Source organism: Oncorhynchus tshawytscha, linkage group LG33 (assembly GCF_018296145.1).
Source record: "Oncorhynchus tshawytscha isolate Ot180627B linkage group LG33, Otsh_v2.0, whole genome shotgun sequence".
NCBI classification, from domain to species: domain Eukaryota; kingdom Metazoa; phylum Chordata; class Actinopteri; order Salmoniformes; family Salmonidae; genus Oncorhynchus; species Oncorhynchus tshawytscha.
The window spans coordinates 18322605-18348009 of NC_056461.1; the positions used below are offsets into that span (position 1 = coordinate 18322605).

At 45.2% G+C, this 25405-nt stretch overlaps 1 protein-coding gene across 2 annotated transcripts in view; it reads left to right on the plus strand.

The window, feature by feature from the left end:
* Window positions 1–959: 959 nt before the first annotated feature.
* akna (AT-hook transcription factor) overlaps window positions 960–25405 on the plus strand; it is a 28674-nt gene continuing 4228 nt past the window's right edge. The window contains exons 1-18 of one of the 2 annotated variants that reach the window (XM_024402443.2): window positions 960–1062; window positions 1443–1549; window positions 2866–2913; window positions 4608–5186; window positions 5508–6781; window positions 7009–7083; window positions 11274–11430; window positions 11662–11849; window positions 11967–12085; window positions 12181–12352; window positions 14643–14806; window positions 15103–15273; window positions 15482–15731; window positions 15853–15956; window positions 16290–16588; window positions 19475–19625; window positions 20414–20566; window positions 20774–20922. In XM_024402443.2, coding sequence (XP_024258211.1) covers window positions 4778–5186; window positions 5508–6781; window positions 7009–7083; window positions 11274–11430; window positions 11662–11849; window positions 11967–12085; window positions 12181–12352; window positions 14643–14806; window positions 15103–15273; window positions 15482–15731; window positions 15853–15956; window positions 16290–16588; window positions 19475–19625; window positions 20414–20566; window positions 20774–20922 — 3835 coding nt within the window. In that variant the 5' untranslated portion in view covers window positions 960–1062; window positions 1443–1549; window positions 2866–2913; window positions 4608–4777. The remainder of the gene's footprint in view (window positions 1063–1442; window positions 1550–2865; window positions 2914–4607; window positions 5187–5507; window positions 6782–7008; window positions 7084–11273; window positions 11431–11661; window positions 11850–11966; window positions 12086–12180; window positions 12353–14642; window positions 14807–15102; window positions 15274–15481; window positions 15732–15852; window positions 15957–16289; window positions 16589–19474; window positions 19626–20413; window positions 20567–20773; window positions 20923–25405) is intronic. The other variant, XM_024402444.2, reaches the window with a different exon arrangement.

The window sequence follows — 25405 nt, forward strand, 5'->3', positions numbered from 1 at the left end:
CAATGACATAGAAATATTAGAAATACTGGCATACACACTCACATTCAAGGCTACTAATGTTCCATATAGTCAGACAATACACAAACACGTGATGTTACAGGAATCATACATATTCAAGAATACTTTATTAGGGTTGCAAAATTCCAGGAACTTTCCCAACATTTTCAGGTTTTCCAGAAATCCTGGTTGCAAAATTCCCAGAATCAGCGAATAAGCAAGCAGGAAATCAGGATTCCTCCAACCAGGATCTCTGGAAGACCTGGGTACTTTTTGCAACCTTGTTGTTATGATTCATTCTCTATCTGTCTGCTTGTCTGTCTGTTACTCTGAGTGCTGATTTAGGGTCAGTTTTGCATTTTAGATCACATGGATAGGGGAGACTTGGGCCAATAATCATAAAGCGTCTCAGTTGTAGTGTTGATATTGGATCAGTTATTCAGGTGTTGACTTGACAGTCGTTGGACCGGAGTTCAAATCCTCCGAATTCACTACAACATATGTGGGAATAATGGGCGTTTTCATTCATGTGGAAAATAACTGCAGATACAGTTATCACACAATATGTAGAATCATACATGCATGAAGGTTCTGCTGTAGATCGTCTAACAGCGCAATCTAGAGGAACAATAATCGACGGTATTAAAATCGAGTTGAAATCTAAGAAAATGCTGCCCTCATGTGGATAAAAATTATACTAAATATGCTTTTATCTCCCCCTTGATCAGTCGAGTCTTATTACATTTTGAGAATTATTCGGGAGGCTATAGAGTTGATCTCTGACACACTGAACGTGCACTTGTTTTTTATTCTGTCTACATTTTCATATTAATGTACTGTCAATAATTTATATCAGTGTATTTTTTTGGAAACGTCAGTCCAAGCCAAGTCCTTCCCCCAAGTGATGCAGCGAACCAATCGCTACTTTGCTTTTGGCGTCAGTTTGGTTTCTTAATAACTTTTCCGCCAGGAAAATCAGTGCCACGCTCCGAGAATGGAACTATTAGCCAACGGATACTCTCTCGCTTTTTCCTGGTGGATTGACGTTAATGCCCACGATCACAGGTATTATCAACCAGTTAATTTGCCTTAGCCGTGATTGAGCCATGATCACATTTATGACTTTTAGTTTAAGTGATGGAAATTCGTATACTGATTAGGTAGATAAAATACTTGGATCGCGCTAAGACACAACATTGGACAGTGTGTTCAATCCTCTAGAAAGTAGTAGTTTCTAGCTAAGCTAGCTAGCTACCTAACTGTTACACACTTTTTAAAATGTACTGTATACTCTTTGCTATAGTATCTCCGGTGGCTGAATTGAAACTGAACCTAGCTATAGTTTTTGTTTAGTCGGGTAAAGTGGGTGGCATTGAGTGAAGTCGTGGTTTTGCAATGCATCGCTTGGTGACATTGGGATGCGTCTTTTTTTTGTGGTTTGGAAGCGGTTCTCAAGGCAACCAAGGCCTGCTAATTTGAAGTCTGCCAATGCTGCAATCTCGATGACTCTCTGAATTTCTGCTTCAACTGCCTTGGATGATATAAACACAAGGTAAGTTTAGAATTTGTAAATGTTTAGTGCTTGTCACAAATAATGAGCATTCTTGAACAAAGTCACAAAGTAGTACTTCTGAGTACTTCATCTCAATGATTGAATCCAAAGTACTGTGTGTGTGTGTGTTAGTACACTTAAGTAATGACAAAAAAAAACCTCAACTCCATTGCTATGCACTATTAATAAAAATATATACTGTAATTACTATGTATTACTAATGCTACTAGCCTACTACACAGGTATAACTTAAGAACAAGTTAAACGCCTGATGGGTTTTTGGGCTGTCTCTGTGTTGATGCTTTACCCCATCATGGACCCAAGGAACCCCTGAAACCCTGTCTTTTTCCCCATACTTGCAGTCCGTTGTGGGACCATGTCTTCCACTCACTAGATGTAGACTAACTGGTATAGCATGTTGTCAGGATGGAACGTCTTGTAGGTAGGCAGTTGGGAGACTTGGGAATTTTGCAACTCTTCCGTGGTCCCCTGACTTTGGTTTGGCTCAGTTATAACTTATAACTGTGAGCATAAGGCTATTCACAGCACTAGGCCCAGGTTGGTTTGTTATTCTCCTAGCTCTGTGTCTGTCTGCATGTCCTTATCTCTCCCCTCGCCTTGTAAGAAGATTAGCCTACGTTGTTAGTCAGTTAGTAAGGCCATCTTAGCCAACCTTCATAGGACTGGACTCTCTCAGCGTGGGTGAAGTCTGGAGGCTTCAGATAGATTCTCTGAATGGGCAGAATGCTCTGGTCCTCAGCCTTAACAAAACTGAAACACGTTGCTTTTGGCTCTGTTGACGTCTGTCCTGACAGCTTTGGGAGGGAGGGCTGGGAGTCTGAGAGAGGAGAGCCTGGCAGGTGCGCTAATTAGCCTAGCAGCTCTCGTTATCCCAGACTCAAGAGAGAGAGAGAGAGAGAGAGAGAGAGAGAGAGAGCTCCACTGGCACCCCAGGGATTAGTTTAGCTGTCAGTGGGGCTCTCTGGAGATGCAGGACTACTACTGGGTGTGCTCAACAGATCAGCCCTGTCTGTCTGGCTGTCTGTCCGTCTGACTGGCTGACTGGCTGTGAGCTGTTGGTGAGCCCCTCAGGGTATAATAACCCAGCCTGACCACATAACGAAACCTAACGAAGCGAGGAACATAACGAAACGAAACACCTACACTTGTTCTGTTTTTATTCCTTTAATGTTCTTGTTTTTTGAGGTGGGAGTTGAGCAGGGTCTGTGTTTTGTTTACCTCTGAATCAGAAGACTGACTATACCGGCACACTTTACAGTGACAAAACAAGGGTTATGACACATTTTTTCATCTAGGAGTGCCTCGTGGACTGTATGCACACGCCGCTTGGATTTAAGCAACAGGTGAGTCCATTCTTGATGCTTCACCATCCACCGAATGGCTGTGATATGGCTGTAATGACGAGTGAAGATGTGCATAATCTGAATTTATCAAAGATGCGATCTTCGCTTTCAATTCATCGGCCTATTTTAAGATCGACTGCCTAAACTGTTTGCGTTGAATGCATTCCATCTAGGCTACGTCAAAGTAAGTTTGATGTTCACTGATGAACCAAGTCCCGGAGCTGAAATTAGCCGTGAAAAATGCCCTTAAATTGTAGGTCTGCCTGAAGAGCTTGTGTTCTCCCTGTTGTCTCAGTTTAGATGGGTTGTGCGTCAGCCCAGCTGCCTCCTCTCCGCGGAGAGAGACTCTCCATACATTTGCGTATGAAAGGAGGACAGAGGAGCCATGAGTCTGCTGCTTGTTCCACATAGAGTGAGAGTCCTGTTTGTTTCCTCCACAACAAAGATGAGCTGGTGTGTGTATGTTAGAACACACTGCATATGCGTCCGTGTGTCAGATTAGAAGCAGCACTCTCCAAATAATCTGCTTTCGGTAATCTGGCATATTGATGAGGACCAAGATGCACGGTGGCCACTTTTCGTAACAAGCAAGTCTAAGCTTGCTGCTTCACTTTCTGGGTCTGTGTGTCTTGTAAAACTCATTTGTTTTCCCGTTTTGTTGTTGTTGTTGGGTGTTCCATGGTTCCTCCTACAACACATTTCCAAGTAGAATGTCAGCGTGTCTTTGTGAGGTGCTTTGAAGTGCATCGAAGAGTACTGTGGTATGGTGAGGAGGTAACAAGTGTCTCTTGTACAGATGAGGCTTCGTCAGCTTCCCCAGCGAACCCCCAGAAACGTCTCTCATTTGTCTTCACTCCCAGCTTCTTTGCCTTGTCCATGAGTCCATGCTCTGAATGCTGTTTGGCTGAAGGTGGGGGTGAGAAGTGCAGCCTTGAGGCCTGTTGTTCTCTGTGTTGGTGTTGTCGGTTACCACGGGGACGGTTAACAGCAACCCCAGAGCTCTATAGTAGGACTGAAGAGACTTTACACACCCATATTCCATGACATCCAGGACATAGTTGATCACGATGTTCCCTGTTTTTGATAAAAGCCTGTTTGTTTTCCCATTGTTAGCCTAAATAAGCTATGTGTAATCTATCAAAACCGAGCTATAAAATGTGAGCCTAGTGATCTAATGTGCACAGACTAACCCTGTTTCTTCTAAGAGTACTGTACATTTAGGAATTGATTCATGCAATTTGTCTCCCCCTTTTGTTATCTGTCTTTGAATGAAGCAACCATTTCTATTTTATATACGTATAGTAAATATGATGAAATGTAAAGATTGAAGGAGCAAGCTTCCATGTTAACAGTAGGGAACAGCTGTGTGTGAGGGTGGAGACAGACAGTTCATTTCCTTACTCTTTAGTCACAGTTAATTAGCGCTGTGATCTGTGCTCTGCATCATATGAATGACTGCCTTAGTTACTGCCTTAAAGATGGCCTGCTGTTTGCGGTGTGGTGAAGTCCCATCCGACAGAGTGGTAGGGATGCGGTAGAGAGCTGCATTTGGCTTTTCCCAATCGCCAGATGTTGAAGTGAATGTGTGTGTTTGTGCGTGAATATGTGTGCTTGCAGTTGAAATGTGTTGTATCAGAATCTGCGCAAAGTTATTTATCTCACTATTCCTGTATTGTTACCTCATTTGGTTTCAGGGTATCAAGTGTCCCAAGTGACAAAGCTTTCCATAAGACGGACATAGGCCTTCAGCCAGTAGGCTAGATTCTAAGCCATGGCTTTGGAGGTGGGCTTCAGAGGAGCAGCCAATCAGGATACTGGGTGACACCAGACCTGGCTAGAGGTCAGAGGTCAGATCTGAGAGAGGATGGAGACCAGAGGGCAACGCACAAGGGCAGGAATTTTGTTCTGGACCCCCGCTCCTCAACGCCCCTCTCCCTTCAGCTCCATAGGCTCAGAGGTGGACTGGGGGGAAGAGGAAGAGGAGGATGAGGAAGGTTGGGATAGGAAAGCAGAAGAGGAGGAGGGCTTCCACACCCAGATGGATGAGAACGGGATCATAGGACTGGACGAGGCCTTGGAGGATGTGGGTCCGGGAGGAGTGGAGGAGGGAGAGGAGTATCCACCCCAGTACTCTGGAGCCTTGGAGGGGCCCCTGTCCCCCAGTAGGGCAGGTGGGCTGCGGCTGGTAGACCCTCTAGAGGAGCTGAGTTATAACCTGAGTGAGCTGCAGGACTCTGAGCCTCCTGGAGAGGACACGCACGCGCTCTCACTCTGTGAGTCACACATGCAGTACTAACAATGTCACAACAATTTTATTGCTAACAATGGCCAGTAAGGCTCTGGTTAAAAGTAATGCACCATGTAGGGAATAGGGTGCCGTTTGGGACTCAGGCAATGTAATAACTTCTTTAGCAAAATATCACATTTCAACCGAGCCAGAAGCATCAAAGGCGTAAGCCGCCTAACGTCTGCAAGCAGGGGTGACCATGCTGTGTGTGTATTGGTATTTCATTAAATAACCTAGTTTATGAACACGGTTACCGCTGAGATGGATGCATCACTCTTCTCCCATACCCCCTCTCTTTCTCTGTTAGTTGACGATGTATTGGAGGACAAGGACAGTATGGAGATCTGGAGTGAGGAAGAGGAGGAGGAGCAGCAGCAGCAGAAGGTTGAACAGGAGAAGAGCTGCGTGGTCGACAGGCAGCGGATGGAGCATCTCCCAGAGAGAGACAGACAGCTGGACGTGACGGAGGACGAGAAGGAGATAGAGGAGGAGGAGGACAGCGAGCCACACGCGCACACTGACATGATGGCATATCCTGTCATAGCCGGGGCTGGGCCTGGCTGGGATCAGGGCCTTATTGTCAGAGGAGGAGAGTGGGGGAAGGAGGAGAGCGAGGTCTGTGCTGTAGGCAGTTATAGGGCCGACCTACAAATAGAGGAGACTAGTGAACTCTCAGAGAGTGACAGCAGAGGGGGGGAACGGTTGGGAGCAAGTGTGTCTGGAAACCTAATTTTCCCTCCCGACCTGCTCTGTTCATCCCCCCAGTCTCTCCCCTCCCCTCCCAGTTCTACCTTTCCTCACCTCCTCCACTTCTCCTCTGAGGAGTTGGCCTATGCTCCAGGGATTGAAGCCGAGACGTTCCCGGAGGATCCCACCTTCACAGAGAGCCTTCCGGAATCCCGCAGCAGTCGGATGAGCAACGCCCCCAGGCCTCATTGGCCGCTTGAGTCAGGGGGGGAGGATCTCAAGCCTAGGACCTCCCCTTACCCAGCAGCTATCTCTCCTGCGTGTGGGATATCTTACCAACTCAGCGAGAGAAAAGAGTGGGGTGGAGAGAGCCCACAGGATGAGGCAGGTGTTAACCATCGGCAACACCCCTATCCGAGGAAGATAAGCCAGAGCTTATCTGACACCCCACAAGCCATGGTTTGTTCCTCTCAGAAATCCTGGCATGTACCCTCACAGTCCCCCCTTCACAGCAGCACCAAGGACTGGAACCACCAGACCCCCAGGGAGAGCCCCCCCAAACCCCAACCCAGGAGTCATGACCCTGACATGGACGAGGGCCGAAGAGGCCCACTGACCTACCCCACCCCAGACTTCTCCAAGGTAGAGCCCAGGGTCCACTTCCCTAAGAGCGGCTATACCCCCCCCAAGAGCAAAGGCTCCCCCAGAAAGAGGTCTCTGTCAGTGGAGCCCCCCCTGGTGTTTAAGTCCCCTGCTGACATAGTGAGAGAGGTGCTGCTGAGCAGTACAGACGGACCCCAATCCCCCTCTCCGCCCAACGGGCCCCTGAACTCTATGGTGCCAGAGGATTTCAGATGCCCACAACAGGCCAGCACTCTGGTACAGCAGCTGCAGGTATATACACAGAGATCAGGAGGACACCACGGGCACACGCTCAGACTAACTCTGATTCCTTAGCGTTCTGGCATGCTCAGACTTTTCAAGTGTCTGACTCACTGACACCAATTCACTTACAAATTCACTGATTGACTATCTCTGGGTAGTACTTCTCCACTTCCTGTCCAGCTCACAGTGTTCACTCTTCTCCTCCCTCCCCCTCTCCTCCCCCCTCTTTTCTCTAGGAGGACTACAACAGGCTGCTGACCAAGTATGCTGAGGCAGAGAACACTATTGACCGGATGCGTCTGGAAGCCAAGGTAGTCTATATGGTCTGTCCATTGAGTTTGCAAAAACATTAGGAACACCTGCTCTTTTCAATGGCAGACTGACCAGGCGAATCCAGGTCGAAAGCTATGATCCCTTGACCTCCCCTGTTAAAGCGGCAATATGTCACTTTTCAGGCGACCCGACCGAATGCACATAGAAATGTGACTTATAGATCTGTCATTGTCATTGAAAGTAAGTCTAAGAAGTGGTAGATCTGTTCTATGGGGACTTACTTTCAGTTTTGAACACCAGCTTCAAACAGCTGAAAATGCAATCGAGACAACTGAGACATGGAGTGTGTATGTGTGCCATTCAGAGGGTGAATGGGTAAGACAAAAAATATAAGTGCCTTTGAACGGGGTTTGATAGTAGGTGCACCGGTTTGTGTCAAGAACTGCAATGCTGCTGTGTTTTTCAAGCTCAACAGTTTCCCGTCTGTATCAAGGATGTTCCACCACCCAAAGGACATTCAGCCAACTTGACACTGTGGGAAGCATTGGAATCAACATGGGCCAGCATCCCTGTGGAACGCTTTCAACACCTTGTAGAGTCCATGCCCTGATGAATTGATTCTGTTCTGAGGGCCAAAGGGGGTGCAAATGAATATTAGGAAGGTGTTCCTAATGTTTTGTGTACTCAGTGTGTGTGTGTGTGTGTGTGTGTGTGTGTGTGTGTGTGTGTGTGTGTGTGTCTAACATTGTGTCAGCACACAAGTGTGTCATCTCGATAACTGTATGTGCTACAAAACTTCTATTGAGAAATTGGCTATAGACCAAGGCTTCTCTTCAAGGGCCAGGGGCTGTATTTATCAAGCGTCTAAGAGTGTACGCTCTGATTTGGGATCAGTTCTGGCTTTGAGATCACAATATATCAAGTGTATTTGTTGTCTCTGGCAGATGGAGTGGTTCTATTTAGTCCTCTCTGCTCTGCATCTGAATACATGCAGGCCACATGAAAGACAACACAAAGCAGATGCTGGAGAGGGCCCCTCAGGTGACCTGTATGATCATAGCCTGTGTTTGCCTCCCGAATAGCTCTCTATTCCCTAGGTAGTGCCCTACTTTTGTCCAAGGCCCATTGGCTTCTGGTCAAAAGTAGTGCACTATATAGGGTGCAATCCGGGACACTACTTGTTTCAGAGGACGCCCCGCATGTATAATACACTACCTACTGAGGAAAAACACCAGCCTCTGTGGCTGTCGGACTTTTACTCGTCACCTCCCAAGAGCCACAGTGAGATTGTGATTCATATGAAGGAATTAGACTCTCAAAGTGTGTTATGGAAAGGGAGTTGTAGAAAGACGAGTAAACAGCTAGAGAATAAGATGCAACTTGCGTTACTGCATTCTGACTAGAACTTCTTTCAGCGCTGCTTGTGTATCCCAAGTTCCTATTTGGTAAGAGGGTTAACTACCCCACTTAGCTTTTGGCCATTTGCTTGATAGTTCTTAATTGCTCTCTGACCACCAATACTAGACACACACTAAGTAGAGTCCTATGGGGTACAGTCCTATGACCCTGCGGTTCACATTAGGACAATCGTGTGCATTGTTTTTTGTCCCTCGTGATGCAGTGGAGGAAAGCAGGAAATGACATCATTGATGTCCGAGCCCTGTAGGGGTGTCCGCTCCAGATGGACAGGGTAGTGACAGTTTGTTGTCGTAGTCTTGGCCGTTCACAGTACCTTGTCTCGTAGTTGTTGGTTATAGCCTAGTCGCTGATTTTAAAAGGCAATTTACAGAGAGGTAGGTGTTCCTATCTGCCGTCTACTATTCCATCTGCACAAGAGTCTACTCTTAATACTAATTCAATTCTAGCTTACCCCCCTCCTCCTCCACCTCTCCTTACACACACTACCATCTGTCTCTCTCCTCCTCCCTCTGGAGACACAACAGTGTCGATGTGCTGGGAGGGCCAATTCAATCCTTTGTCAAGCCTTGTCCCAATACCTGCTTCTAGGTTTGCCTGTACAATTAAAGCTGCGACAAGCACAGATACATGTGTGTCATAGATCTGTCACGGTCATTGAAGGCAAGTCTAAGAAGGGGTAGATCAGTTCTATGTGCTCTATTTCTATGCTCTCCCGATATCAGTTCTATCACCCTGAGACCGAGGTAGAGCCGAGAGGGGTTGAAATATAGGAACCTCTCCACAAAATGGAGGATGTGATGCATACATTAAACACACATAGACGGTAGCGCCACCCCATATAACCTCAGACTTTCCTGTATTGCGAAGCATCTCTCCTCCAAGATAGAATAGCTATAAAGGTCCCGAGACCACAACACCACTGGTGTTTAAATCCTTGCCTGCAGCTTTATGTCTCAGAAGACGTGGACTGTTCTCTCTGCTACCGCACGGCAAGCGGTACCGGTGCACCAAGTCTGGAACCAACAGGACCCTGAACAGCTTCTACCCCCAAGCCATAACACTGCTAAATAGTTAGCTAAATAGTTACCCAATTGACTCATCACCAATGTTCCCTCACATTCTTTGGTGCGCTGAGCAAATTTCAGGTCTGCCGAGCGCAAACTTGAACGTTGTGAAAATTCTGTGCCACTTCCAGCATGCGTTTACTGTGAACACTGAGGCTGTACCTACTTTAAGTTACTCTTTTAACAGTGGCCATGTAGACTACTGTGGCTATTTGATCATAATGTTGGCCTACCAGAGTGGCCTACCATCAAAAACAATGGAGAAAATGCATCCCATAACATTTTAACATGGAAATAGCTGTTCTGTCATTCAGCCTACAGTAGCAGCCAATGTGGGGTGTTCAATGTAGGCCTACATTCCATGAGACTTTTGAAAATCAACATGCAGGGCTTGATTTCAACTTGTTTTAACCTGTACTGCACGCCCGCAAACGTGCGTAGCTTGGAGGGAATATTATTCATCACATATGCTGCTGTTACTGTTTATTATCTATCCTGTTGTCTAGGTCGCTTTATCCCTACCTATATGTACACTACTGTTCAAATGTTTGGGGTAACTTAGAAATGCCCTTGTTATTGAAAGAGAAACACATTTTTTTGACCATTTGAAATGGTCAAATTGATCAGAAATACAGTGTAGACATTGATAATGTGGTAAATTACTATTGTAGTTGGAAGCGGCAGCTATATCTATATAGGTGTACAGAGGCCCATTATCATTAACCACCACTCCTGTGTTCCAATGGCACATTGTGTTAGCTACTCCAAGTTTATCATTTAAAAAGGCTAATTGATCATCAGAAAACCCTTTTGCAATTATGCTAGCACAGCTGAAAACTGTTGTCCTGATTAAAGAAGCAATAAAACTGGCCTTCTTTAGACTAGTTGAGTATCTGGAGCATCAGCATTTGTGGGTTCGATTACAGGCTCAAAATGGCCAGAAACAAAGCACTTTCGTCTGAAACTCATCTGTCTATTCTTGTTCTGACAAATGAAGGCTATTCCATGTGAGAAATTGCCAAGAAACTGTAGATCTTAAACAGCGCTGTGTACTACTCCCTTTATAGAACTGTGCAAACTGGCTCTAACCAGAATAGAAAGAAGAGTGGGAGGCCCCGGTGCACAACTGAGCAAGAAGACAAGTACATTAGAGTATCTAGTTTGAGAAACAGACGCCTCACAAGTCCTCAACTGGCAGCTTCATTAAATTGTACCCGCAAAACACCAGTCTCAATGTCAACAGTGTAGAGGCAACTCCGGGATGCTGGGCTTTTAGGCAGAGTTACTCTGTCCAATGTCTGTGTTCTTTTGCCCATCTTAATCTTTTATTTTTATTGGCTAGTCTGAGATATGGCTTTTTCTTTGCAACTCTGCCTAGTCGCCTCTTCACTGTTGACATTGAAACTGGTGTTTTGCAGGTACTATTTAATGAAGCTGCCAGTACCTAAATTACCTTGTAGCCCTTCACAGTGACTCGGTACTGGTACCCTTCACAGTGACTCGGTACTGGTATAGCCAAGTTATTATTACTCATTGTGTTATTTTTTTGTCTTTTTTTCTCTCTGCATTGTTGGGAAATGCCTGTAAATAAGCATTTCACTGTTAGTCTACACCTGTTGTTTACACAGCATGTAACAACAACAAAAATGATTTGAAACTCTTATCATTTATCATATTTGTAATAATTTTGCTCATAAAATGTATTACTTTTGACGCCTGTTTTTCCCTGTTGTCTCTATCTCCAGGTGAGCCTCTACTCCGACCCTCCCAAGCCCAGTCACGCTGTCCAATCAGGTGTACTCCATGAAGGGTCAAAGGTCATGACCCTAACTTTTCCCCACGCTCAGAGGGCGGAGCTCAGCTCAGGCTCTGTTTACCTAAATGGACAGGCTGCCCAACAAGGTACTAACAGCCATCTTATATATGCTTCCCAAATGACACCCCAGTCCCTTTCTTGTGCATTACTTTTGACCAGAGCCTTATGGGGATTAGGGTAACATTTGGGACACAACCATTGCTTTGTTTCAATACGTTCTTACACTCCATTGACAGTTGATTCTGCCTCTCATTCAACATTTCTTTACACATTTCTATTGTCCTTTACTAAAAACCTATTTTCTCTCCGCACTACAGGACATAGTGGAGTCTCCTCTGTCTGTCCCTCCTCTGCGGCCTCCTCATCCCCCAGAAGCCTGGGCCCTGGAGTTGGAGAGCAGCTGACCAGGGCTCTCTCAAAGCAGGCTGAGAGGTTCCTACAGCAGGTGCAGACATTTGAAGAGCTCCTGAGGAGAGGGAAACTTAAACCGTTTGAGCAGATGAAGGTATTGTTCAGATATTTATCTAATTTGAGTCTTGCAAATATTGTATAGAGGAGTGTCTCTCAGTGCTCACTGGCCACCAGGTTGTTTGAGTAATGATGTGATGTTGTGTCCCTACAGGGTTTGTCCCAGCTGCTGCAGGGGCAGGATTCTCTGGAAAGAGGTTATCTAGCAGCACGAGACGAACACAGACTTCTACTGCAGAGAGGGGCCGAGCTGGGCCCCTTTGACCCCGGCAGGTGAGACCACACTGCAGGATTATCTACAATACTGTGTTTAAACTGATAGATTAAGTAGTGGACATCAAGTGTGTGTGTTTGTGCGTGTGTGATAGGGAGTTGGAGGGCCGTATATTCCAGTGTGGGATGCGTGTGGAGGAGCTCAAGGAACAGGTGGAGCAGACTGAACAGGACCGGCCCACCTCAGAAGCCCCTCCCACTCCACCTCCTCACCCCACCCCCTACTCCATGCCTGCAGGGGGTAGCGAGCCCATGCCACTCCCTGAGGTACCGTGACAACACAGCTACTGAAGATAAAGGCCTGCATTTCCAAGATTGTTAACATCTCTCTCTCTCTCGCTCTCTCTATCTCTCTACCTCTCTCTATCTCTCTCTCTACATCTCTCTCCCTCTCTCTCTCTACATCTCTCTCTACATCCCTCTCTACATCTCTCTCTATCTCTCTCTCTCTACATCTCTCTCCCTCTCTCTCTCTCTACATCTCTCTACCTCTCTCTCTACCTCTCTCTACCTCTCTCTACCTCTCTCTCTACCTCTCTCTCTACCTCTCTCTACCCCTCTCTCTCTACCTCTCTCTACCTCTATCTACCTCTCTACCCCTCTCTCTCTACCTCTCTCTCTCTACCCCTCTCTCTCTCTCTCTCTACCCCTCTCTCTCTCTCTCTACCTCTACCTCTCAATTCAATTCAAGGGCTTTATTGGCATGGGAAACATGTGTTAACATTGCCAAAGCAAGTGAGGTAGATAATATATAAAGTGAATATATAAAGTGAAATAAACAATACAAATTAACAGTAAACATCACACATACAGAAGTTTCAAAACAATAAAGACATTACACATGTCATATTATATATATATATATACAGTGTTTTAACAATGTACAAATGGTAAAGGACACAAGATAAAATAAATAAGCATAGATATGGGTTGTATTTACAATGGTGTGTGTTCTTCACTGGTTGCCCTTTTCTTGTGGCAACAGGTCACAAATCTTGCTGCTGTGATGGCACACAGTGGAATTTCACCCAGTAGATATGGGAGTTTTTCCAAATTGGATTTGTTTTCGAATTCTTTGGATCTGTGTAATCTGAGGGAAATATGTCTCTCTAATATGGTCATACATTGGGCAGGAGGTTAGGAAGTGCAGCTCAGTGCAGCTCAGTTTCCACCTCATTTTGTGGGCAGTGAGCACATAGCCTGTCTTCTCTTGAGAGCCATGTCTGCCTACGGCGGCCTTTCTCAATAGCAAGGCTATGCTCACTGAGTCTGTACATAGTCAAAGCTTTCCTTAATTTTGGGTCAGTCACAGTGGTCAGGTATTCTGCCGCTGTGTACTCTCTGTGTAGGGCCAAATAGCATTCTAGTTTGCTCTGTTTTTTTGTTAATTCTTTCCAATGTGTCAAGTAATTATCTTTTTGTTTTCTCGTGATTTGGTTGGGTCTAATTGTGCTGCTTTCCTGGGGCTCTGTAGGGTGTGTTTGTGAACAGAGCCCCAGGACCAGCTTGCTTAGGGGACTCTTCTCCAGGTTCATCTCTCTGTAGGTGATGGCTTTGTTGTGGAAGGTTTGGGAATCGCTTCCTTTTAGGTGGTTATAGAATTTAACGGCTCTTTTCTGGATTTTGATAATTAGTGGGTATCGGCCTAATTCTGCTCTGCATGCATTATTTGGTGTTCTACGTTGTACACGGAGGATATTTTTTCAGAATTCTGCGTGCAGAGTCTCAATTTGGTGTTTGTCCCATTTTGTGAAGTCTTGGTTGGTGAGCGGACCCCAGACCTCACAACCATAAAGGGCAATGGGCTCTATGACTGATTCAAGTATTTTTAGCCAAATCCTAATTGGTATGTTGAAATTTATGTTCTTTTTGATGGCATAGAATGCCCTTCTTGCCTTGTCTCTCAGATCGTTCACAGCTTTGTGGAAGTTACCTGTGGCGCTGATGTTTAGGCCAAGGTATGTATAGTTTTTTGTGTGCTCTAGGGCAACAGTGTCTAGATGGAATTTGTATTTGTGGTCCTGGTGACTGGACCTTTTTTGGAACACCATTATTTTGGTCTTACTGAGATTTACTGTCAGGGCCCAGGTCTGACAGAATCTGTGCATAAGATCTAGGTGCTGCTGTAGGCCCTCTTGGTTGGTGACAGAAGCACCAGATCATCAGCAAACAGCAGACATTTGTCTTCGGATTCTAGTAGGGTGAGGCCGGGTGCTGCAGACTTTTCTAGTGCCCGCGCCAATTCGTTGATATATTTGTTGAAGAGGGTGGGGCTTAAGCTGCATCCCTGTCTAACCCCACGACCCTGTGTGAAGAAATGTGTGTGTTTTTTGCCAATTTTAACCGCACACTTGTTGTTTGTATACATGGATTTTATAATGTCGTATGTTTTACCCCCAACACCACTTTCCATCAGTTTGTATAGCAGACCTTCATGCCAAATTGAGTCAAAGGCTTTTTTGAAAATCTCTCTCTCTCTCTCTCTACCTCTCTCTGCCCCTCTCTTTCTCTCTACTTCTACCTCTCTCTCTCTTTCTCTACCTCTCTGTCTTTCTAGAGCCCAGTGTTACCTCTGCCATGGGAGTCTGGGGTGGGGGTGGAGGTTAGCTCAGCCAGCGGAGAGAGCGAGGGAGAGGAGGGAGGGATGCCATCCCTGCTCCTCCATCCCTTACGTCACGAACACAAACGCGTAGAGAGAGACTTCAGCATGCTGATGGACCAGTAAGTCTCAATCGATTTGAAACACTTTGGAATGATTTGGACATGAAATACAAAACATTCTAATATCAGGGATACTTTTTAGACTGCTTACAGAGTAAGGAAATATGTAATTTATGTCATTTGGATGAACTATCATTTTAAAGAAGGTCTAGTCTGTATTACATGACATTGTAGGACAGAACTATTCAAAATCAGCCAATGAAAGGCAGGCTGTTCTTTTGTTCTGAACATAATCATGGTATTGGTCAATTTAACAGTGGTATAAATATCAGTTTGCTTCCAAATGCCCCTTCCAGCTACCAGAGTTTCAGGGAGCTGCCCAGACTGCTAGACCTGGATCTGACAGAGGGAGACGATGACTCTCCTGACGCAGGAGAGGAAGCCACACATTCAGGTGGTGAGGGGACAAGAGAGGGACCACACCCAAGGACAGGGAGGGAGAAGGGCCACACAAGTCTCGCTCAGAGGTGAGCCTGAACTCTGCACCAGGATTCTGCACCATACCTTGTATTCATCAGGAAGCAAAACAGAACTGGGGAGTGTCTACCTGAACCTATCCAATAAGAAGCCCTTGTTTTTGTGGCAGAAGGTTTTGCTACAGTGTGCACTGTGTACTAATGAATACGAACACTGGATAACATTTATATTACTCTAAATTATATTATGTGTTTTCAGACGGCCAATGCAAGGTCAGCAGGACGCTGCATTCATTCCAACGGCGAGACCAAGGACCAGCAAATCACTTCCTCCTTCCCCAAAGGACCTCAGCCAATCCACTGCATTTCCTGATCTGCTGGCCAATGACAGCAAGAGGTCCGAGGTCAGGAAGTCTCATGGCAGCAGTCTGACTAGTTTGGGGGAGAGTGCTGCCTCAGAGAGGCGAGGCTCCAAACTGCAGCCTGGGACCAGGAGAGTGCCGTCACAGGTCAGATCTTTTTAAAAAAAATTGTTTTAATGAATGAATGATAATTAAGTTACACATTTATCTCCACAATTCAGCAATTTCCACTGAGCCTGAAAGAGTCATTTGTCTGTGTTGGGACCAGGATGGGATCATCTCACCAGAGACTGACAGTGGTTTTGTTGGCTCTGAAAGCAGTCGTCTGACTCCTGCAGCACCTAGTGCTCTCCACCAGAGGGCCATAGCTAGGTGAGCTACTGGTGCCATCTCCCCCTCCTTCCCTCTTCCTCTACCCTCAGTGACTCGGCTGTCAATCTTGCAGAACATGACGACACATTCCCCAGTGTCTCACATGAACACTCACACATACACACACACACATATACATGCACACACACTACTGACACACCTTCACACAGCTCCGCACTGTGCCCTCACAATGTCCCTGGCTAGTTGCCTACAGATCTTAACCTTCCCCTGTTTTGTTCCTATTGCTGTTTGCCCAAGACTGACAGCTCATGGGTTCCCTTGTAATCTTATCAGTGTGTGTTCCTGTCTTTGTTTTACTTTCCTCTTCCCTAGCCTGTCAGTCCCTGAGGAGCAGAGCCCAGGGAAGCCCCACAACACATCCCCCGTGTCAGGGCAGCCTCTCCCCTCTTCCTGCACCCCCCCACACAGACCACAGAGACCAACCTTGCTGGAGCACTGTGAAGGCTCTCGTCTGAGCACCCCAAGGCAGGTACGGGGGTCTTCAGGGAGAACCAGAGGGGAGGAAAGGAGGGGCATCTCAGCCTCCAGTTCCCCCCAGCACAGGGCCAGCAGGACCTCCCAGCCCTGGGCTGGCAGTGGGACCAGTGAGTTTGGACCAGACAGTGACCACAGTGAGTCCATGCTGTTCTGTCTATAACCGTCTTATTTAGGTTAGGTTGCAAATTGTGTTCTTACAAGTGACTAAGAACAAATTAATCAATATAGTTTTTATATTTTATATACATTTTTTTTTTAAATAGAAAGCCAATAAATGAAATTGGCACCGGCCAATTTTCTGGGAGAAGAAAAAAACAGCGAAATAATGCTTTTTAACCTATTCATGGATGGAAATACATTTGACCAGTCATGCTTATCGGTCTATGGGTTAATTTGCATAATTTAGTGTAATTAAATTGGCCCGTGTGTATATTTGTTATGTATGTTATTTAGATACACAGCCTTTGAGCTGAATATCTGTCACTGTGCTTTTATAAGCCCAATCATTGCACAACAATTCTAAATACAATCGTGTGATAAAAATAGTTTTTTTTGGCCATGATTAAAAATAGCTAATATTTTTTTTCTTCTCAACTGCTAATTGAAGCGCCCTTCCCATTCGCCATTTTAAATGCATGGGCATCGGAAGGTAGGCTTCATCAGCACGTCACACACCACTTTGGAGGCAGTATGCATTTTGAAAACATATAGCTACTTAATTGTTTGAAACCTGAAAGTTTTACTACATATTATGAGGTATGTTTTACCTTGCTTCAAAGTAGCCTAGGCAAAATCCAACCGTATCCGCAGAGGCAGTTATATGACTTCCATATACCGTTGAAACCAGTAGCCTGTTGTTTTATAAAGACTTCCATATACCGTTGAAACCAGTAGTCAGTTGTTTTATAAAGACTTCCATATACCGTTGAAACCAGTAGTCTGGTTTCTCTCATGTTTTATTGGTTTTCAACTTTCATTGTCTGGTAGCCAAACGCACATTCGCGCGTCATCGACTGCCTTGTGCGCATTTCCTTTTTTTTTTCTTTTTTAATTTGACCCCTTTTTCTCCCCAATTTCGTGGTATCCAATTGTTAGTAACTACTATCTTGTCTCATCACTACAACTCTCGTACGGGCTCGGGAGAGACGAAGGTCGAGAGCCATGCGTCCTCCGAAACACAACCCAACCAAGCCGCACTGCTTCTTAACACAGCGCGCATCCAACCCGGAAGCCAGCCGCACCAATGTGTCGGAGGAAACACTGTGCACCTGGCGACTTGGTTAGCGTGCACTGCGCCCGGCCCGCCACAGGAGTCGCTGGTGCGCGGTGAGACAAAGATATCCCTACCCGGACGACGCTGGGCCAATTGTGCGTCGCCCCATGGACCTCCCGGTCGCGGCCGGCTGCGACAGAGCCTGTGCTCGAACCCAGAGTCTCTGGTGGCACAGCTAGCACTGCGATGCAGTGCACTAGACCACTGCGACCCTAATAATGTTTAGAAATAATAGTTTATCAACATTTTAAGCTAAACGTTCTGATCTGCTGCCTCAGATTCAGTGCTTTTTAACTTTTTTTTGAATGTAGCGTAGACCTACTGGTTGTATGAAATTGAAGATCTATCTTCCCACAGCTGTACCAGAGTCTGTTTGGGCTATTTCTTTCCCGACAGGCTGACCTACAGAATAGGTAAATTCTTCTACTATGAGGGATAGTAGATTGACATAGGCTCACAGACGGCGCATCCATAAGATTAGAGGAAGCTAAGCTTTCCCTTAGTAAATTGAATTAAATTGCCAAAATTACAGTACATAGCCTAATTAGACACGTTGGCCTATTATATGGACAGGGTCGTTGTTATTGATCTGTTTGTCCGTGTCAGCACAGTGGACTACCCTGTCACTTGTTTTAGTAGCCCTTTCCTACAGTCCAATTAACTTGTGGCCTCATGGGTGGAATGTTATTAATATTTTTCATAATTTCATAATTCGTGTTGTTATATTTCAGTCTTCTGTGATGAATATAAAGTGTAATGTAATACATTTCTACTCTATATCTGACATGGTACAGGAGGAGTCTTCTGTTTTTTTTAAGCCCATAACCATGTGTGTGAGGTGTATACTTGTTTCATAGTAGATTTGTTTAAGACTACCAAGAAACACTCAGTGACCCCGATTTAGCCCACTGCAGTATTAAAAATATTCTACTAATGTCTTCAGCCATATAAAGTGTAGTAGAATGGCATGAAATGTATTTTTCCCGTTCAAAGAAAGAAAAACGTATCTGATGTAGCCTGTAGCCCAGACCTGTACGCTATACGCCCTCAGCCATGCCTCCAACAGTATTTTTTACCAACAGTGATTGAGTTATATTATTAGCTTGAATTATGACTATCCAATCTACTCCTCACATTACGAATAGTAGGCCATTTTACATAAGTCTGCAAATGCGATGACGAATGGCATGATTTATTATAAAGGTGCATTTTTATGGTGAAAATGTACTTCCCCAAACTTTTAACTCGCGCTCCGCCTGCAAAGGCTAGTGATTTAGCTGTTCATTTACTCGTCTTGTTGGCTGAGGAAAAGTAAATGTGGACTGTTATTCTAACAGCTTCAAAGTGAGCGGTAAGGACACACGGCGTTGCATCCTCGACTTGCATGTTCTGTTAAGATGAATTACCATAATCGAAACGTGAGTTCTGTCATTCTGAGCACCGTGGGTTCGACGCCCTAATCAGGTTACGCACACGATGCATATGGTTCCGGTAAATTTCTCACGTGTCCGGTAAATTTTCAAATGCTGCCGGTGAAATGTCCAGCGCCACATTTTCATACCGGAAACCCTGGTACACAGTCTACTCTGTGCCAGAAACGTGTACCCTCCTGAGAGGAATCAGGGAGGCAGCTATTAGCTGTTTGGCTATGTTTCTTTGCCCGTGTCAGTTAATTTGATCCTCCACCTCTCCCTTGCCATCTGTTTTGAACCCCTCTCTCCTCTTTAATTCCTCCTTCTATCCTAAGTCCACTCTGCGTCAGGGGAGGATGAGGGACGAAGTGACCGTTCCACCCGAACGACCCAGCATCGCTGCCAGCCAAGCCCCTCCCCCACTGCACCCTATCACCATGGCGATCCCCTCCGAGCCCTGAGCTCTGGTCAGCTGACCAACCGCAAGTGAGTCTCTCTCTCTCTCTCTCGACTCCCATGGCGATAGTGACACAAACAAGCACAGATTTCTGAGTCTCTTTGGAAAGTATTGGCTGGGAGGTGAAGAGGGCTGCTTCACTGCAGCAAAAATACCAGCTCAGCTCAAAGGCATTTTTTTTTCTGGCAACTCCAAGTAGAATCTAGGAGGGGGGATTATTAGATGTTTGATATTTGATTTCCTTTTATCCTGAGGGTGTTGACTGGCTGGTGTCTTCTCTTTTACCTGGGAAGTGAGGTTCTGGCATTGGGTCCTACCAGAGCCATATCTTTATTATATCATTCCTATTTATTTGAAAAATCTAGCTCTGGATCCTACAGCGTTTTATTGGCAGGTGTCAGTGTGTGTCTAACGTGTCCGTGTCCCTGGGTCAGGTAGAGTCTGATACATCAAGTGAAATGCCAGTCAACCTGAGTCATTTTTACATTCTGTATTTCTGTTTGATTTGATTACAGACATGGAAGCTGGTAAATGTGGAGACTCAGGAGGTACATACTGTACCCAGTGTTGACTCTTGCACGGTGTGACACTGCATGAGTGGGCCCTATTTATTGACTCACATTATAGGAATGGGTTTAGAAAAAGATTGTGTATGGTTTGGAATGTCAAATTGATTCGATTGGCTGGGTCAATTGTGCGTTTTAACACTACTCTAAAACATTGAGGTAGAAAATGTCAACACTTCTCTCTGTACTCATTCTCGCGTGTGTTTGTGTGTGCGCGTGCGTGCGTGCGTGTTTCTGTGTCTGTCCCTCAGTGAGGCCATCCAGTCCCTGCAGGTGGAGGTGGGCAGACTAAAGGAGCGACTAGAGGGCAGTCTGAGACAGACCAACCCTCCCAGTCCTGTTAGAGCGCCCCCCTCAGCCCAGGATGGCCACACACACTCGCTCAGCTCAACACCTCGTACCAGGTTCGCCTTTTTTTTTTACCTTGTCACTTATTTTTAAGGGAGATCTCATCAGACTTGTGTTACTGTTGAAACCGGTTTATTGGCATGTTTACTGGCCCATAAGGGCTCTGGTCAAAAGTAGTGCACTATATAGGGAATAGGGTCTCATTGTCTTTCTTTAAGCATTTCTGATTTGTAATGTTCCTTTTGATGTCTCTACTCTCTCAGGTCTGCTCAGCGAAGGAGGGATGGTGGTAGAGAGGAGAGCAGGGAGGAGAGGAGGTGGGGTGAGGAGCAGCAGGTGGAGGAGAGGTCTCCCGGGTTGACTCCTAGAAGATCAGCCTCTGTACCCAGACAGAGACCTGAACTGGACATCAGTGAGTTATGGGCTGACTGTAATGCAGAGTTTTTTGTTGTTGTTGCAGCGTACATAAACGTTGCGTCCCAAATGGAACCCTATTCCCTAAATAATGCACTACTTTTGAACAGAGCCCTTATGGACCCTGGTCAAAAGTCGGAAATATGTTGTACGTAATGTTTTCGCCATGGTTTCCTTTGACCAAAATGAGCTTTTCTGATGTCCAGAAGCTGTCACTAATCTTGATTTGGATGAGGACTTCTACTTAAGTGAGTCGGTAGCGAAGGACATTTTGATTATCCTGGGCCAGGCCCAAAGCTCCGACACTCCGAGAAGGAGGAGGCGGCGCCATAGAGGCCGTCGTGCGGGATTCCTGACAAGACTACGTTGGAGAGTGGATAAACCGCCTCTGCCTTCCGTTCAATTGTCGAACGTGCAATCACTGGAGAATAAACTGGACGAGTTCCGTTCGAGACTATCCTATCAACGTGATCTGAAGAACTGTAATATCCTATGTTTCCCCTAGTCGTGGCTGAACAAGGTCATGGAAAATATTCATCTAGCTGGTTTTTCTATACTTCGGCAGGACAGAACGGCAGCGTCAGGAAAGCTCAGGGGAGGGGCTGTGTGTCTCTTTGTTAACAACAGCTAGTGCATGATCTCTAATATTAAGGAAGTCTCGAGGTTCTGCTTGTCCGAGTTAGAATACCTCATGAGAAGCTGTAGACCACACTATTTACCAAGAGAGTTTTCATCTATATTCTTCGTAGCTGTCTATTTACCACCACAAACCTATGCTGCCACTAAGACTGCACTATAGGGTCATAAGCAAACAACAAAATGCCCACCCAGAGGCGGTGCACCTAGTGGCCGGTGATTTTAATGCAGGAAAACTGAAATCCGGTTGACCAAATTTCTACCAGCATGTCACCTGTGCAACTAGAGATTAAAAAACTTTGGCTACCTTTACTCCACACACAGGGACTCATACAAAGCTCTCCCTCGCCCTCTGGCAAATCTGACCATAACTAAGATTGAATCAACAGGACTGATCAACGAGACTAAAATTGAATCGTACTACACCGTCTCCGACGCTCATCGGATGTGGCAGGGCTTGCAAACTATTACAGACTACAAAGGGAAGCACAGCCGTGAGCTTCCCAGTGACAAGGAGCCTACCAGACGAGCTAAATTTAACTACCGGTCAAAAGTTTTAGAACACCTACTCATTCAAGGGTTTTTCTTTATTTTCTTTATGTCCATTGCTCGTGTTTCTTGGCAAGTCTCTTCTTATTATTGGTGTCCTTTGGTAGTGGTTTCTTTGCAGCAATTCGTCTCCTCTGAACAGTTTGTGTGTCTGTTACTTGATGTAACAGTGTCTATTACTTGAACTCTGAATCATTTATTTGGGCTGCACTTTCTGAGGCTGGTAACTCTAGGTAGGCCAGTACATCACTGGGGCTGATCTCCCTGCTATCCAGGACATGTATATCAGGCGGCGTGGAAGGAAGGCCCGTAAAATCGTTGGACTCTAACCACCCAAGCCATAGACTATTCGCTCTGCTTCCGCACGGCAGGCGTTACCAGTGCATTAAGTCTGACACCAGCAGGCTCTTGAACAGCTTCTATCCCCAAGCAATAAGACTCATAAATAGTTAACAAGATCGCTACACAGACTATCTGAGTTAACCTTGTATCTTTATTTGACTTTTATTTCATTTCCCCCCACTCTCTATGCACACTCACAGGGCCCTACACACTCACTCACACACACACACACTCACTCCATCATCTGCTCACTCACATATAATATACACAGACATTTATACTGACTCTATATACACACACACACACACACACACACACACACACACACACACACACATACAAACTGCTGCTACTCTGTTTATCTTATGTCCTGTTGCCCTAGTCACATATCTACCTCCATCCCTCCAGTATCGATGCACATTATAAATATGGTATTGAACTGACCCTGTATATAGTATGCTAACTAACTTACTTAATTATTGTGTTCTTCATATTTCTTCTTATTTCTCTTGTTGTTTTTCTAGTATTACATTGTTATTGAATATTGCGTTGTTGGGTTTTGAGTTGGCATGAAAGGCATTTCACTGTACTTGTGCATGTGATGTTAAAACCTGAAATTCGAAGGCCCTAAAAATTGTCAAAGACTCCAGCCACCCAAGTCATAGACTGTTCTCCCTGCTACTGCATAGCAAGTGGTACCGGTGTGCCAAGTCTGGGACCAAAAAGCTTCTACCCCCAAGCCATATGACTGCTGAACAATTCATCAAATGGCTGGCAGGAATATTTACATCGACCCCTTTTTTATTTTTCACTGACTTTCTTTCACTGGACTCTACCCACACACTCACACACACCACACTGAATCTCCAACACACACACACACACACTCACACACCACACTGAATCTCCAACACACACACACACACACTCACACACCACACTGAATCTCCAACACACACACACACACACACACCACACTGAATCAACACACACACTCACACACCACACTGAATCTCCAACACACACACACACAGCATACTGAATCTCCAACACACACACACACACACACCACACTGAATCTCCAACACTCACACACTGAATCTCCAACACACACACACACTCACACACACCATACTGAATCTCCAACACACACACACTCACACACACCACACTGAATCTCCAACACACACACACACTCACACACACCACACTGAATCTCCAACACTCACACACTGAATCTCCAACACACACACACACTCACACACACCATACTGAATCTCCACACACACACTCACACACACCACACTGAATCTCCAACACACACACACACACCACACTGACTCAACACACACTCACACTGAATCTCCAACACACACACACACCACACTGAATCTCCAACACACACACACACACACTGAATCTCCAACACACACTCACACACACCACACTGAATCTCCAACACACACACCACACTGAATCTCAACACACACACCACACTGAATCTCCAACACACACTCACACACACCACACTGAATCTCCACACACACACTCACACACACACCATACTGAATCTCCAACACACACACACACACTCACACTGAATCTCCAACACACACACACACTCACACACACACACACACACACACACACACACACACACACACACTGAATCTCCAACACACACACACACACTGAACAAACACACACACACACACACACACACACACACACACTGAATCTCAACACACACACACACACACACACTGAATCTCCAACACACACACACACACACCACACTGAATCTCCAACACACACACACACACCAATCTCCAACACACACACACACACATACACCACACTGAATCTCCAACACACACACACACACACACACCACACTGAATCTCCAACACACACACACACACACACCACACTGAATCTCCAACACACACACACACACACACCACACTGAATCTCCAACACACACACACACACACACCACACTGAATCTCCAACACACACACACACACACCACACTGAATCTCCAACACACACACACAACACACTGAATCTCCAACACTGAATCTGCATTGTTGGGGAAGGGGCTCGTAAGTACGCATTTCACAGTAAAGTCTACACCTGTTGTATTTGGCGCATGTGACAAATAACATTTGATTTGAGCCTCATGTGTGCTGCATTACACAGTACATACAGTGGGGATCATAATTATTCACCCCCCTCTTGAATTTTGTTGCATTACAAAGTGGGATTGAAATTGATTAAATTGAGATTTTCATTTGCCATTGATCTACACAAAATACTCTGTGAAAGTGAAAATAAAATACTGTAAATGTTTACAAATGATAAACAATGAAATAACTCAAATATAGTTGTTGCTTAAGTATTCACCCCTTTGTTCAGGTATGCCTAAATTAGTTCAGGAGTACAATTTGTCTCAATACATCGCATAAGAAGTTACATGGACTTAGTCTGTGTGAAATAATAGGGATGTACATGATTTTTTAAAATGGCAACCCCTTCCTCTGTCCTCCATAAAAATACAACACCTGTAAGGTCCCTCAGTCAAGTATTGAATTTCAAGCACAGATTCAACTACAATTTATTTTTATTTTTTAGAAAGCCTCATAAAGAAGGTAGATAGGTAAACAATAACAAATCAGACATTGAATATGTCTTTAAGCCTGGTCAAGTTAATAATAATACAGTCCTACTTTTGAACTGAGTTGCAGGACAGGAAGGAAACTGCTCAGCGATGTCACCATTAGGCCATTGGTAATTTTAAAACGACTACAGAGTTGAATGGATGTGATGGGAGATCAACAACATTGTAGTTACTCTGCAAAATGGACCTAAATGACAGTGGGAGTGAAAAGAAGAATGCAAATAAACATATTTCAAAACATGCATCTTGTATGCAACCAGGCACAAAAATTATA